General features: G+C 35.9%; 1 protein-coding gene across 8 annotated transcripts in view; it reads left to right on the top strand.

Moving 5' to 3' along the window:
• STAG2 (STAG2 cohesin complex component) overlaps positions 1 to 12,316 on the top strand; it is a 74,291-nt gene that overhangs the window by 42,913 nt on the left and 19,062 nt on the right. For all 8 annotated transcript variants that reach the window (XM_068152097.1, XM_068152089.1, XM_068152093.1 and 5 more), the window contains exons 7-20: positions 1,266 to 1,470; positions 2,692 to 2,843; positions 4,144 to 4,217; positions 4,326 to 4,449; positions 5,538 to 5,636; positions 5,729 to 5,808; positions 6,345 to 6,452; positions 7,211 to 7,322; positions 7,752 to 7,869; positions 8,574 to 8,677; positions 9,559 to 9,651; positions 9,840 to 9,929; positions 10,369 to 10,572; positions 12,069 to 12,139. In XM_068152097.1, coding sequence (XP_068008198.1) covers positions 1,266 to 1,470; positions 2,692 to 2,843; positions 4,144 to 4,217; positions 4,326 to 4,449; positions 5,538 to 5,636; positions 5,729 to 5,808; positions 6,345 to 6,452; positions 7,211 to 7,322; positions 7,752 to 7,869; positions 8,574 to 8,677; positions 9,559 to 9,651; positions 9,840 to 9,929; positions 10,369 to 10,572; positions 12,069 to 12,139 — 1,634 coding nt within the window. The remainder of the gene's footprint in view (positions 1 to 1,265; positions 1,471 to 2,691; positions 2,844 to 4,143; positions 4,218 to 4,325; positions 4,450 to 5,537; positions 5,637 to 5,728; positions 5,809 to 6,344; positions 6,453 to 7,210; positions 7,323 to 7,751; positions 7,870 to 8,573; positions 8,678 to 9,558; positions 9,652 to 9,839; positions 9,930 to 10,368; positions 10,573 to 12,068; positions 12,140 to 12,316) is intronic.

Genomic DNA, 12,316 nt, shown 5'->3' with positions numbered 1-12,316 from the left:
TGACTTTCAGTTTGTGAACAGTGGGAACTCTGCTAGTGTGGGTCCTTGTGGGGTTCCTCGTAGTTCCTGCTGTGCACTCTTTAAGATGACTTTTAACTTTTAGAATGGTTGCTAAATTTATTTCTGTGCATTCATTAATCTACAATCAAGGGGATTTGAATTTGATTATTCTCCAGTTGAAGAGCAATGGTTTGCCATTAATGGGGGTTGTAACTTTTTTGGACACATTGGGATTTTTGGTGTAGGATATTTGTGAGTTTATTTTTGAGTGGTACTCCTTTTACCCTGTATGTCAAAGACTGTAAAAGTACCAAGACTGTAAAAGTATCTTTTTAATCTTCCCTCAAAAAATACCTAATAGGGAAATAATTCCTCTCCCCCAATGTAAAAATTGAAAAACATTGTCAACTTTACAGAGAAGGAAAATGTTATTTGCTTTTATTTAAAAGGATTTCAGTATTCCTTAGAAATATCTCAGTGCATAAATGTAGTTGTTTACTATAAGGCAATATTTTATGCAATATGTGAAGCTGGGACTGTTTGTAAAGGGATGGTTTTTTAAGTGTTAGGTTTTGCTCATTTTCTCTTGTACCACTAAGGGATTTCTAAGCCCTTTTCATGGATGCTTTGATTTTCAGCTTGTAATGTTGGTTATCCTCTTAAAGAAGCTGATCACAGAAGCACTGATACAAATATTTATTTATTTATTTACCTACTTATTTAGTTATTTGGTTTCTCTTCCACCCTCTCCACCTTCACTTTACCATTACTTGTAAAGGTTCTCAAATCAGGAGAAGAACACACATTTGTTATAGCCAAGGAGTTGTAGTAGGTCATTTTATGACTTCAGGAATTTCCACTCTGTGAATTTTATGTTCATGAACTGAGTGTTCCTAAACACGTCACCTAACTCTTCATGTCCTAGTTCTAGTGTAACCTGAAGCAGATTTGTAAGGAGTATGAAATTTTTTTGAAGGAAAAAATAAAAAGAAACAACCTGTGACTCTTTTGTTGAAGGGAGTAGGCAAAAAGCAGAGAATAGTGGTTATTTCAATATATGCAATTATGCAGGTTTTATAGTAGGACTTCTAGAATGTTGCCTCTGCCATAACAAGCCCAAGCTGCAAAGTAGATACATGTGTATCACATTTTTATTTCAAAGTTGTACTTCTCTCTTCTTAATCTTCATTTAATAAAATAACTTCTAAGATGTTTGAAAGAGTTTTCTGGGTTTATTTATTTTTTATTTATATTTTTAAAAATAGGATAGTGGAGATTATCCGCTAACTATGGCTGGTCCTCAGTGGAAAAAGTTCAAATCCAGCTTTTGTGAATTCATTGGAGTACTCGTCCGACAATGTCAATATAGCATCATATATGATGAGTATATGATGGATACTGTCATTTCACTGCTTACGGGGCTGTCAGACTCTCAAGTCAGAGCATTTCGGCACACTAGCACACTGGCAGGTCAGTGAATTATGTTTGTGTATTGCTTCCATGTTTAAGTTTTACACTGCACAGGGAAGAATTGTTCTGATTCAACTTCTTGATGCCAGACATTCCACTCATTTCATTTTTCATTTGATAACAGTTTTTGTCTAAAATGCCAAGGCATTCATTGCAGAAAGAGGAACAAACCTTTTTATTTCAGGGTAATATACCAGTTCTGCTGTGTCATCAATTTGACTGTTGTACCATATGACCAACACAAATTTTAGTTCTTAAAAACCCAAGCTGTAACTATTGTGTTTCAGTTGTGCCTGAATGTAAGTTGCAAAAGTTGTGCTGTGGCATGTTAATTTCTCTCACATACAATTATTAATCCATATGTGTTTATTTATTCATATCAGTAATAGATTCTTGATTGTTTTTGTAATTTCTTTGTCATTTCATATGAGACTATAATTTGTATTCTTGAAGATTGTTTTAGATGGGATAGAAGCAGCCTACAAAATACTTGTATCCATAGTTACGGATATTTGCAGTAGCTTTGGCTTCTACAGGCGATCTTGGACATGATCTTCAGATGGCCCTTCCAACCCCTACCATTCTGTGATTCTACGATTAGCTCAGACTTGTTCTGTTCATCTTGCTACACTTAGAGATCAGTGTGCGATGATATTTTGATTTATTGGCATGTCTATGCCTTAGTTATGAACTTTATGCTAATGATACATGCTTAGTAAATTGCTCTGCCAATGCAAGCCCTTTCATGTCTTGTTAGAAAAGTTCCTAACAAAAGTAAGTATGCTGTTGACCATCTCCTGGTTTCTGGAATAGGCATATTTCCACCCTTTTAAAAAGGGCTGATTCAGAAATAAATGCACACCAATGAATCCAACCAAGTGTATCTTACATTTTGGTCAGTTCTCTGGCTTCTAATTGACTACTGTAATTTCTCTGCCTCTGTAAATAAAGGGTATTGAAAGAAAACGACTCCTCAGCAAAACTAAATTGAGGAGCAAAGAATAGTGCAGTGTGGTGGCATTGTCTAGGACATTTCCTTTTGAAGAATGAAACTTACTCTATGTTTGACTTTCAGTTTGCAATGCCCATCTACTATATGATTCTAATAATGGAATCCTTTTAAAGTTTCCTGGGCTCTGTCTGTAACTCTCTTTTGTTAATTGTTTTCCTTAGGTCAGGTAACCTGTTAAATATTTTTTGTTCCTGTCATGTTCATTGTAGCCATGAAGCTGATGACTGCTTTAGTGAATGTGGCATTAAATCTTAGTATTAACATGGACAATACACAACGGCAGTATGAAGCAGAACGAAATAAAATCATTGGGAAACGGGCTAATGACAGGCTGGAGCTCTTACTACAGAAAAGGAAGGAGGTTAGTGCAACTGCCTACAGCTGGTGTGAGCAGGATGAGTGTTGATAAATGACAGTTTTTGATTGTCTGTAATTTGTTGTTTTGTAAATGTAGTTACTACTCCATCTCTTGGATTCTTTAAGTTGTTGATATTTAAGATTTGAAAAACTTTGAAAGGTGCTTCTTACTATCTGCATTTCTGTAAAAAGAGGTAAACATAGATTCAAAAATTTTCAGGTAGTGCCATCTTAGTAAAGCTAGCAAATGAGACTGCAATCAGCAATTCCTTTAGTTTCCTAAACTAAGTTTAAATATGTAACAAAAATTACCATATGACCTCTGAACCCCAGGATCCTGGGCCAAAATACTGCTTTTATGATGTCATTACTGATCTCAGCAGAAAGTGTCTTTAAAGGATGCAGATAAGGTACTTTTTCTTCTACAGAAAACACTATCTACATTGAAAATGCAATTTGCTGATTCGTTGCTGACACTGCTGTCTTGTTGAAAACCCTAATTCAGTCAGGTTTATGTTTCAGGATTTTTTTTGGGAACAGATGTTTTATTTTGAAGGTTTGGTTTTGGTTTGTTCTTTAGACATTAGCAAATAACCTTATGATTAAATGCTGCGTCTCACCTTTACTTTCAGCTTCTGTGCTGTTTCCTGTTAACTTTTTTACTTTACACATCCACATTAACAGCTTTGTCTTCTGTTCATCTCACAAAAATCTTACAGTTTGAGACTGATGCCTTAAACACTCATTAAATGTAGATGTGTAAGGTGCATGCAGGACCAGACCTAGTGTAAGTAATATGTAGATACACTGAAAAAGCATTGCTGTGAGAATTGAGCCTTTCCCAATCTCAAGTAGACTAAGGTATTGGCTTTTAGGATTTCGTACCAGCTGTTCTCATTTAAGTTTTGATATTCTAGTTTTCTTAATACTAAATGCAAGTAGCTCCAATTTTAGGTTTTGTTTAATTTATAACAGACTTATCCAGTACTAAAATTCACTTCAGTGATGGACTGTTTTTGTTGGCTTTTTGTTTTAATGTTTTGACCTGTGCTTGTTTGCTGACAATATTTACTTTGAAATATTTTAACTGGCACTCGTGCACTTTCAAAGCAAATACAATTTTCTGTGTTTTAAAGCTGTAGCGCATTTCCACTCATTTACATGTTGTACTCTTGTGTTGTTACTGTCTGGATTTCTTCCTTCTATTACTTTTCAGTTCCATATTCCCTTAATTCTACCATCAGCACCATCCAATCAGACTGTAAAACTGCTGCTCACTTTCTGTACTCTGTTCATTCTTTCAGCTTCAGGAAAACCAAGATGAAATAGAAAACATGATGAATGCAATATTTAAAGGTGTTTTTGTGCATAGATACCGGTAAGTTTATCCTAGTAAATAATTTGTAGCTTCATTAATTTATTTTGGAAGCTGGTACAAGGTGTTTCTACTTATTCATCTGTTTAATCCTCTTGCCCCACTCCACAGAGATGCAATTGCTGAAATAAGAGCCATCTGTATTGAAGAGATTGGAATATGGATGAAGATGTACAGCGACGCCTTTCTCAATGACAGCTATTTAAAATATGTAGGGTGGACTATGCATGACAAGGTAAGTTACATTGAGGCAAATGAACAGAGTCATGAAGCATAAAGCCAGGTTTTTGGTTGTTGATCTTGCTGGACTCTAGGTTCTGATCTCTTAACTGTTTTAATCAGGCACTGCAGTACTTATAATTAATTTCAAAATACATATGTGTGTGTGTCTATATATAATAAACTTGAGTCTTCTGAATGGTTTTAGAAAGTGTGTTTATATATGGGCTTGTAATAAGCTGTTACTTGTAAGGAAAGGGCTTAATCTATTTATTTATTGCTTATACAAACGTCTACCTTATAATACTTAACTATTTAAAATTAATGCTTTTCATGTGGACTAATCCAGTCATATGGCTTCCCATATCCTGTTTTGTTAAGAAACTTTTTAGCATACTCAGCTAGCTGTAAAAAGCATAGGAAAAGTCCCCTTTTGTGCTGATGAGTGCATCAAGCTGTTACTTTACCAGCTACCAGATAGAGATTATTCTCTGCTTGGAGTAGTCAAAAGATACAGTTTACAAATAATTCTTGATTCATTGTTGAGTCAGCACACAGTCTCAGTTCCTGCATAGGAGACTTGAAGCTATTGAATTTGATGAACGAGGGATGCTCACTCATGCTAAGCTGTCATGGGTTTGGTATGAAAAAACAACCTCTGGCAGTGGGGTGATAAGAAACTGAACTCAGTTGTTCTGGATTTTTGAAAAGTATTTGTGTGTACCTTAAAAAACTTAAATCTTGTTCTTTAGGAGCCATATTTCTCTCTGCAGATACTTGGTAATTCTGATCTAACAAGAGATGACTAACAATGTAGATGATGCTGATTTTAAACAGTTCTACTTAGAAATAACTTGATCATTTAGATTACATTTTTAAAGAACAGAACAAGGGTATTTTCACTTAAAGATACTAACTACAGTAAGACATTGGGTTGTGGGGTGTTTTTTTATCGACTTGTTGCAAACAAGGGTATATTCGTAAGTCATAAACATGATTATTGATAGTATATTTGTCTTTAATTTAGACTGCAAAAGAAACTTGTATAATTTGAAATTGCATCTGTATCCTATACTTTTAATCCAGTACTTAATTTTATTTTAGCAAGGGGAAGTGAGACTCAAATGCCTAACTGCTTTGCAAGGGCTTTACTACAATAAAGAGCTTAATTCCAAATTGGAACTCTTCACCAGCCGTTTCAAGGTTAGTATAACTTCATATTTTTAAGTGCATTTATTTGAAAAGTTGTATCACACTTTCCCCTCTTTGAAAATACTTTTCTTTTGTCTTCTTAGGATAGAATTGTGTCTATGACTCTTGACAAAGAATATGATGTTGCAGTCCAAGCAATAAAATTACTCACTCTTGTTTTACAGTAAGTACATGTGTATCTCTTTATCTGACCTACAACAAATATTAAAAATTATTAAGTGTTTCACATCCCTGTGGGTGAGGAAAGCAGCTGGATAAAAATCAGGTAATTGAAAGTCTGGAGAAATGTCTATATATGTTACACTCAAACAAAGTGGGATTTCAATGGTAATCTGGCTAGAGTAGTGCTGTTGCTTAGCTGTTGCAGTTAAGTTAGGTGTAAAGTTTAGAAACGTAGACATCACGCTCCCTAATTTGAAACTATCATGGAATATTTGAAGAAATAGAAAATGTACTGAGCGTTATGAAGTGGTTGAACTTTACAACATAATCTTACACCGAATGGTTATATCTTAACCAGTAATTTTATTTGGGAATACTTTATAACTGAACTATCTTATTTGGGGGTTTATTATGATAAATTGAAGGAAAACATTCATGTTCTCCTTCATTATCACTTCCCATGTTGGATTTCTTGCTTTGAGTCCACTGTAGTGATTTGGTTGTTTTTTTTCCCCTCCTCCCCATCTCCACCCCTAGGAGTAGTGAAGAAGTTCTGACTGCAGAAGACTGTGAAAATGTCTACCATCTGGTTTATTCAGCTCATCGGCCAGTAGCAGTTGCCGCAGGGGAATTTCTTTATAAAAAGTAAGATAGAATTGTTCCTGAAGGTGTTAGTGTGCATTAGTATTACGATTCTTATTAGTTTTAATTAAGAGAAGGAAAATCTGAATAATGAAGTGGCCTTAAGTAGTAACACAGAAAATGTAATGCTACTATAGATTTTGTTGTCATTTTTCTGAATGGGGGGTAGTAATTTTGAAGGCTGTACTTCGAAAGCTTGTGCCTACAGGGAATATAACAACAACATTTCTTTGTTCTTCTCCTTTTCTGTCCCTACTGTGTTCTTTGAAATATCTTAAAGTACTCATGGTTTCATACCTAAAACTTGTGCTTGCATCCTACTGAGGTTTCTCACATTTGCAGTTCATCCCCCTGCCCCCCAGGTTGGGTTGTTGGGTTATCTAACTAGTCTGTTTTTAAAAAAAAAAAAAGTTTCAAAACACATCAGGTGTTAAGAGGAACAAAATGTTTCCATCGTGTTTTAGACCTTTTTCCAGTACTATTTTGCTGCTTGAGGAGCATGGAACCTAACTTAAGCACAAGCGATTATCAGTGATGTTTGTAAAGTATTATAATTACACGTTCAACTGGAGACAGCTCAGCACATAGGAAGTTATTCAAGTTACGCTTGTTCCAAATTACTTCCTTTCAAAACAAAATGTGGAGCAAAGCAGCAAGGTATTAAGTGTGTATCTGTAAAAAAACCCCAATATCTTGATATTAATTTACTGTGGCAAAGGTAACAAAGAAGAAACTGATCCTGAAATAATTTCCCCTTTTAGACTTTTCAGCCGCAGAGATCCTGAAGATGATGGAATACTTAAAAGAAGGGGAAGACAAAGTCCGAATGCTAATCTTGTAAAGACGTTAGTATTCTTCTTTTTGGAAAGTGAGGTAAGTTGAGTTTCAGGGATATCCTTGGTTGAAAGACTGTGTTGTGTTTATTTGAAGGATCTGCCCAGTACACAGTGTTGAGAGTGGCTGTTAGCTCTGGCAAATGCTCTTCTGGCATTCCTCATGCTAATATGTAGGTGGAAAGAAATTGTGATTTAAGTGCTTTATATGGGGGTTGGAGGGGTGGCGTTAATCCCCCAAACCCCACAACCATCCCTCCAACAGCTATCCCCCAAGTTCTGAAGATCCTGTGACATATTCTTAACTTGACTGGGGAAGAGAGGCTTTGGTTGAACCAAAGGGTGCAAAACATTTTCTGGTTTTCACCACAGACAAGAGTCAAGCAGGAAAAATACCCTGTATTATAGCAAGGTCTGTAATGAATTTTGTTACCAGTAAAGAAAAATACTTAATCTGTTCTCTTTTTAGTTGCATGAACATGCTGCTTATCTTGTGGACAGTATGTGGGACTGTGCAACAGACCTTTTGAAGGACTGGGAATGTATGAACAGTCTTCTGTTGGAGGAGCCTCTTAATGGAGAAGAACGTAAGAGATTTTCACAGGCATTTCTTTATATTGCTATGCAGTGTTTGTTAGTCTTAATTTAGAGTCCCCATACATTCTCTATTTTTGCATGACTATAATAAATCACTGATACTACTTACAGAATGTGAAGAGCAGTAGGAAGAGATCACTTCTGGTCTGGAAGCGAGATACAGAACAATGGTGGCGAGAGGGAATAATTATGCAATGTCCAGTTTCCCTATTGTTTAACATGTTCAGGTTGCACTGCTGGCATTAGAAACTTGAGTTTCTTGTGAAACTACTTCATTCGTTGAGTGTTAAAACTACCCTATGGAAAAATACAGTAATTTCTGTAATGACAGTGAGACCAAACAAAGCCCCTGGCATAGTTCTGTAATTCATTGTTCCTAGTAAATGGACCTCTGAAAAATGAAAAGGAGCTAAAATGATTATAAAGCTTGGTACTTGTTTCATCCTGTCCTGTGACTCATGCAGTGATATTAGCTTGTTTTCTTGAGATATTTTATAAGGTTCTTATCTTCTTTATTCCCTGTGCCACCCCTTCTTTACACACCTAGGTATGGACTATTGCTGTAAATGCCCCCCTCCTCTCTTATTTTTTTTTTTTTAATACATGTTTTGATCTTTAGGTACTAATATGTGTAGAAAATGAAAGAAAAGGCAACAAGCTGTATATTAACACCTGTTTGTTTCTTACATTTCAGCTTTAACAGACAGACAGGAAAGTGCACTGATTGAAATAATGCTTTGTACTATTCGGCAAGCAGCTGAATGTCATCCTCCTGTGGGAAGAGGAACAGGGAAAAGGGTAGGAAGCAAAAAGTGACTTGTGTAGATATGTGTAGGAGTGGCTATGTGGGGGACAGTGGGGGAAGATGGAGAAGCTTGTAGACTTTTTCTGATGAAGGGACTGAATTTGAAAACTCAGTTTCAGCCCCTACAGCCTCCAGTATCTGACCACCCTGGCTAATTCACCTTCTCAACACCTTGGCACATGCTTAAAACCATTTGAACTATGCATTTATTTTCATTATAAACTGGTTTTGAAAGAAGTATTGGCTGTAAAGGAGAATAAAAATCATTGTTTGGGAAAACTAAGACTATTTTTCATTTGAAATAGCAAAAGTAGGGAAGGGAGTATACTTTGTAGTCTCTTTGGAAGGTAGACATTCCATCAATTGGCTTTTCTGTAACTATGTAGAGGTTAGGCAGCTCTGTTTTATTGGTACGTGAATTGGAAAGAACTGCTTTCAAGACTGAGGAAGCTTTTGGTAAGAAGCTATTAAGTACAGATAGAAATCTTTGTATGTAGATCAGATTGAAATATGAATTGAATAAATAGCATTAAAAACTTGAAGGAAGCTGAAAGGTTTTCTGCTCTTCCACTGTCAAGAAAAGCATTTACTGATCATGGTATTTTGTTTCGGGCAAGGTACGCCTTTTGTTCTAGATGGTCACTTCTGTTTTCAAGATACTGTTAGGTGTAACTTCTAATTGCATTTTTCAAGTGCAGGGTTTTTTTTTTAATTGGCTGCTTTTTTTCCCTGTTTGGTTTTTTTGTTTTTTTTTTTTTAATCATACATATTTTACAGGGGTACTAGATGGTACCTAATTGTCATTTAATTATTTTTAATGAAACTTTGTTCCAGAATTTTCAGTTACAAAACCCTCACAATCCCATTATTTTAGGTGCTGACAGCGAAAGAGAAGAAAACCCAGCTGGATGACAGGACAAAAATTACTGAACTTTTTGCAGTGGCACTTCCTCAGTTGCTAGCAAAGGTAGGCTTAATTCCGTTGCTTGCTGATGGACTGTGGTTGAAATGTGAACTGGTTTCTCTGATTAACTGCTTGGCTTGGACAAGTTTTCCTTTTTTTCCCCCCTTACTTATCTTTATTAATATTTGATATCCCTATAATGAATTGTGTTGTACAATACCTTTTCACCTTTTTCCTTGTAAATTTTACAGTATTCTGTAGATGCAGAAAAAGTCACCAACTTACTGCAGTTGCCACAGTACTTTGATTTGGAAATTTACACAACAGGGCGATTAGAAAAGGTAAGGAAACATTTGGTAACGCTTAACACAAAAGGCGAAAATCCAGAATTTAGGCTCAGTCACCAGAATTTCAGTCACCATTGTAGGTGTGAGGTTTTTTCTGAGACTTTATTTATCATAACCCTTTATTGTTCAGTTATCATTCCAAATTCAAGTGTTGGATAAAACCATACTGAGCACTGCAAAATTTTAATGACTTCAAAAATGCATTGAGTCTTTAGCCTTAGCTAAGCTGCTACTTAGCTTTTGCCAAATGGATTTTTAATTTACTCAGTTGCTTTCTGGAAGTGTTCTTTGTTGCATTTCATAGTTACCAAAGTAATACACAGAATTCATAGTTCATTAAAAATGTGTACATTTGTGTGTGCATATGTGTGTATATATATGCTTATAAATTACTATTTTATTTTTGTCTTTTCACACTTTATCTTTTTTGTAGCATTTGGATGCGTTACTGCGACAAATCCGGGACATTGTGGAGAAGCACACAGATATAGATGTTTTGGAAGCCTGTTCGAAAACATACCATGCTCTCTGTAATGAAGAATTCACAATCTTTAACAGGGTTGACATTGCAAGAAGTCAGTTAATAGATGAATTGGCAGACAAGTTTAATCGACTTCTTGAAGACTTCCTGCAAGAGGTATTTTAATATACTAGATCAACTTTTCCTACTTCTGTAAATGTTTCCAGTATGTTTTTCTGCCTTCCTATGGAAGCCAGTGAGTTAGAGATGGGAATTTCCCTTCTGACCTTCAGAACCATTAAGTCAGGCACAATACTACAACATTATCATTGCTGCGATTGTGTGAACTCAGATTATTCTTTTATAATAGGACAGAGAGTCTTTGCTTTTATTCTTCTTTTGACAAGTGTCTTTAGGGAACTTGAGGTAAGTTTCAGATAAACTTTTAAATTATGTAAACTTTTCACCTTAAGGTTTTGAAGCTCAAATTTTTGAGATACTAGGATTCTCCCCAGATGTAGTAACGTTGCTGGTCTTGCTTCTGATTGCATGTTACTGCTGTTAAATATCGTAATCTCTAGAAGACATTTCCCTTCCTAAATACACACAGGTGCAGTTAATAGCATAAAAATCACTTTGTTCCCACACCTTGCTGACCTGAAGAGCGAGAATTTTCTCATACCAGTATTTAACTTCACTGTGTGGGATCTCTGACACTCAGACAAAACTTGTTTCTCCTCCTCAGCTCTGATACAGAGCATGGAAAGTCTCGTTTTGATGACTGACTTGTGCACACTTCTGAGATGCAGACTTAACCAAGCTTTACTCATGTTCTTGCTTATTGGCTTGAACTAGGATTTCACGTTGGAAACCCTAGGCGCATATGTGGACTGATTAAGAAATGAGCCTATTAATCCACTTATTTCCCCTTTTGTAAGGAAAAGAAAGAATGAGAGGTAAAGCAAGGAAATGCAATGTCAGACAGTTGGTTTGAGGGAAAATAGCAGTACTGTGGTGGAAGTCTTGAAATCCATAGCACTTTGATAAGACTGTGCAACTCCTGAACATCTTGGATGAACAGAGGAGTTTCTTTGCCTTAGATAATTTATCCTATGTATTTAAATAGATAAATTTTAGACCCTTTTCTTACTCCTTTCTCCAAAAGCATATGTACGTCAGAATTTGTGGGGAGAATTTGAAGAAAACACTTCCCTTGCCTCTCTCAAAGCCTTTTTTCTGTTATTAAAGCAAGATAGAGATGCTGACCTGTGGCCCATCTAGTCCAGTATCTATTGTCTGACAGTGGCCTCTGCTGGATTCTTCAGAGAAAATTGAAGCACCTGCTTAATACTTTCTGTTCTGCTAGCCTAGACTTTCTTCTTTCCTTCTTGTTTTTTTAATCTTCTCCTTCCTGTCTCCCTCCCTAATTTCTCCTTGTGATTTCTCCTTACTATTTGTAAACATGAGCTGGTACCTTGTCTCTCAAACTCTTTAACTCTTCCAAATATCATAAATAAATAATTTTTACGCAGTTCTCTCTTGGCTGTTGGTTGGAGTGGGGGAGAGGTTTGGGGTTCAGTGTTGTGTTTTATGTTTTGTTTAAACCTTCTGAAGTTCCCTAGTTTGTTTGACATTTGTTGCTTTGGGTATCTTACGATATGTTTATTAAATAGGGGGAGGAACCTGATGAAGATGATGCATATCAAGTCTTGTCAACACTGAAGAGGATCACAGCTTTTCACAAGTAAGTAGGCTTCTGCAACCGTCTGTCAGTGTGGTATGTGGGGTGCTGTTTTTGTTTGTTTGTGATTTGATGATTGGAGGGCTTTCTTTTTTAGTGTGAATGATTGATAGTTGTGCAGAACATGACATACTGACTCTGTCATGAAATCTTCTGTATCTTTCTAGCTTGGTATTTTTT

The sequence above is a fragment of the Melanerpes formicivorus genome, unplaced genomic scaffold (genome assembly GCF_026170545.1).
Source record: "Melanerpes formicivorus ecotype bairdi unplaced genomic scaffold, bMelFor1.0.p_v2 SCAF_22, whole genome shotgun sequence".
NCBI lineage: Eukaryota > Metazoa > Chordata > Aves > Piciformes > Picidae > Melanerpes > Melanerpes formicivorus.
The sequence above is the reverse complement of the archived record's forward strand: the minus strand, read 5'-3'. Positions and strand labels throughout refer to the sequence as shown.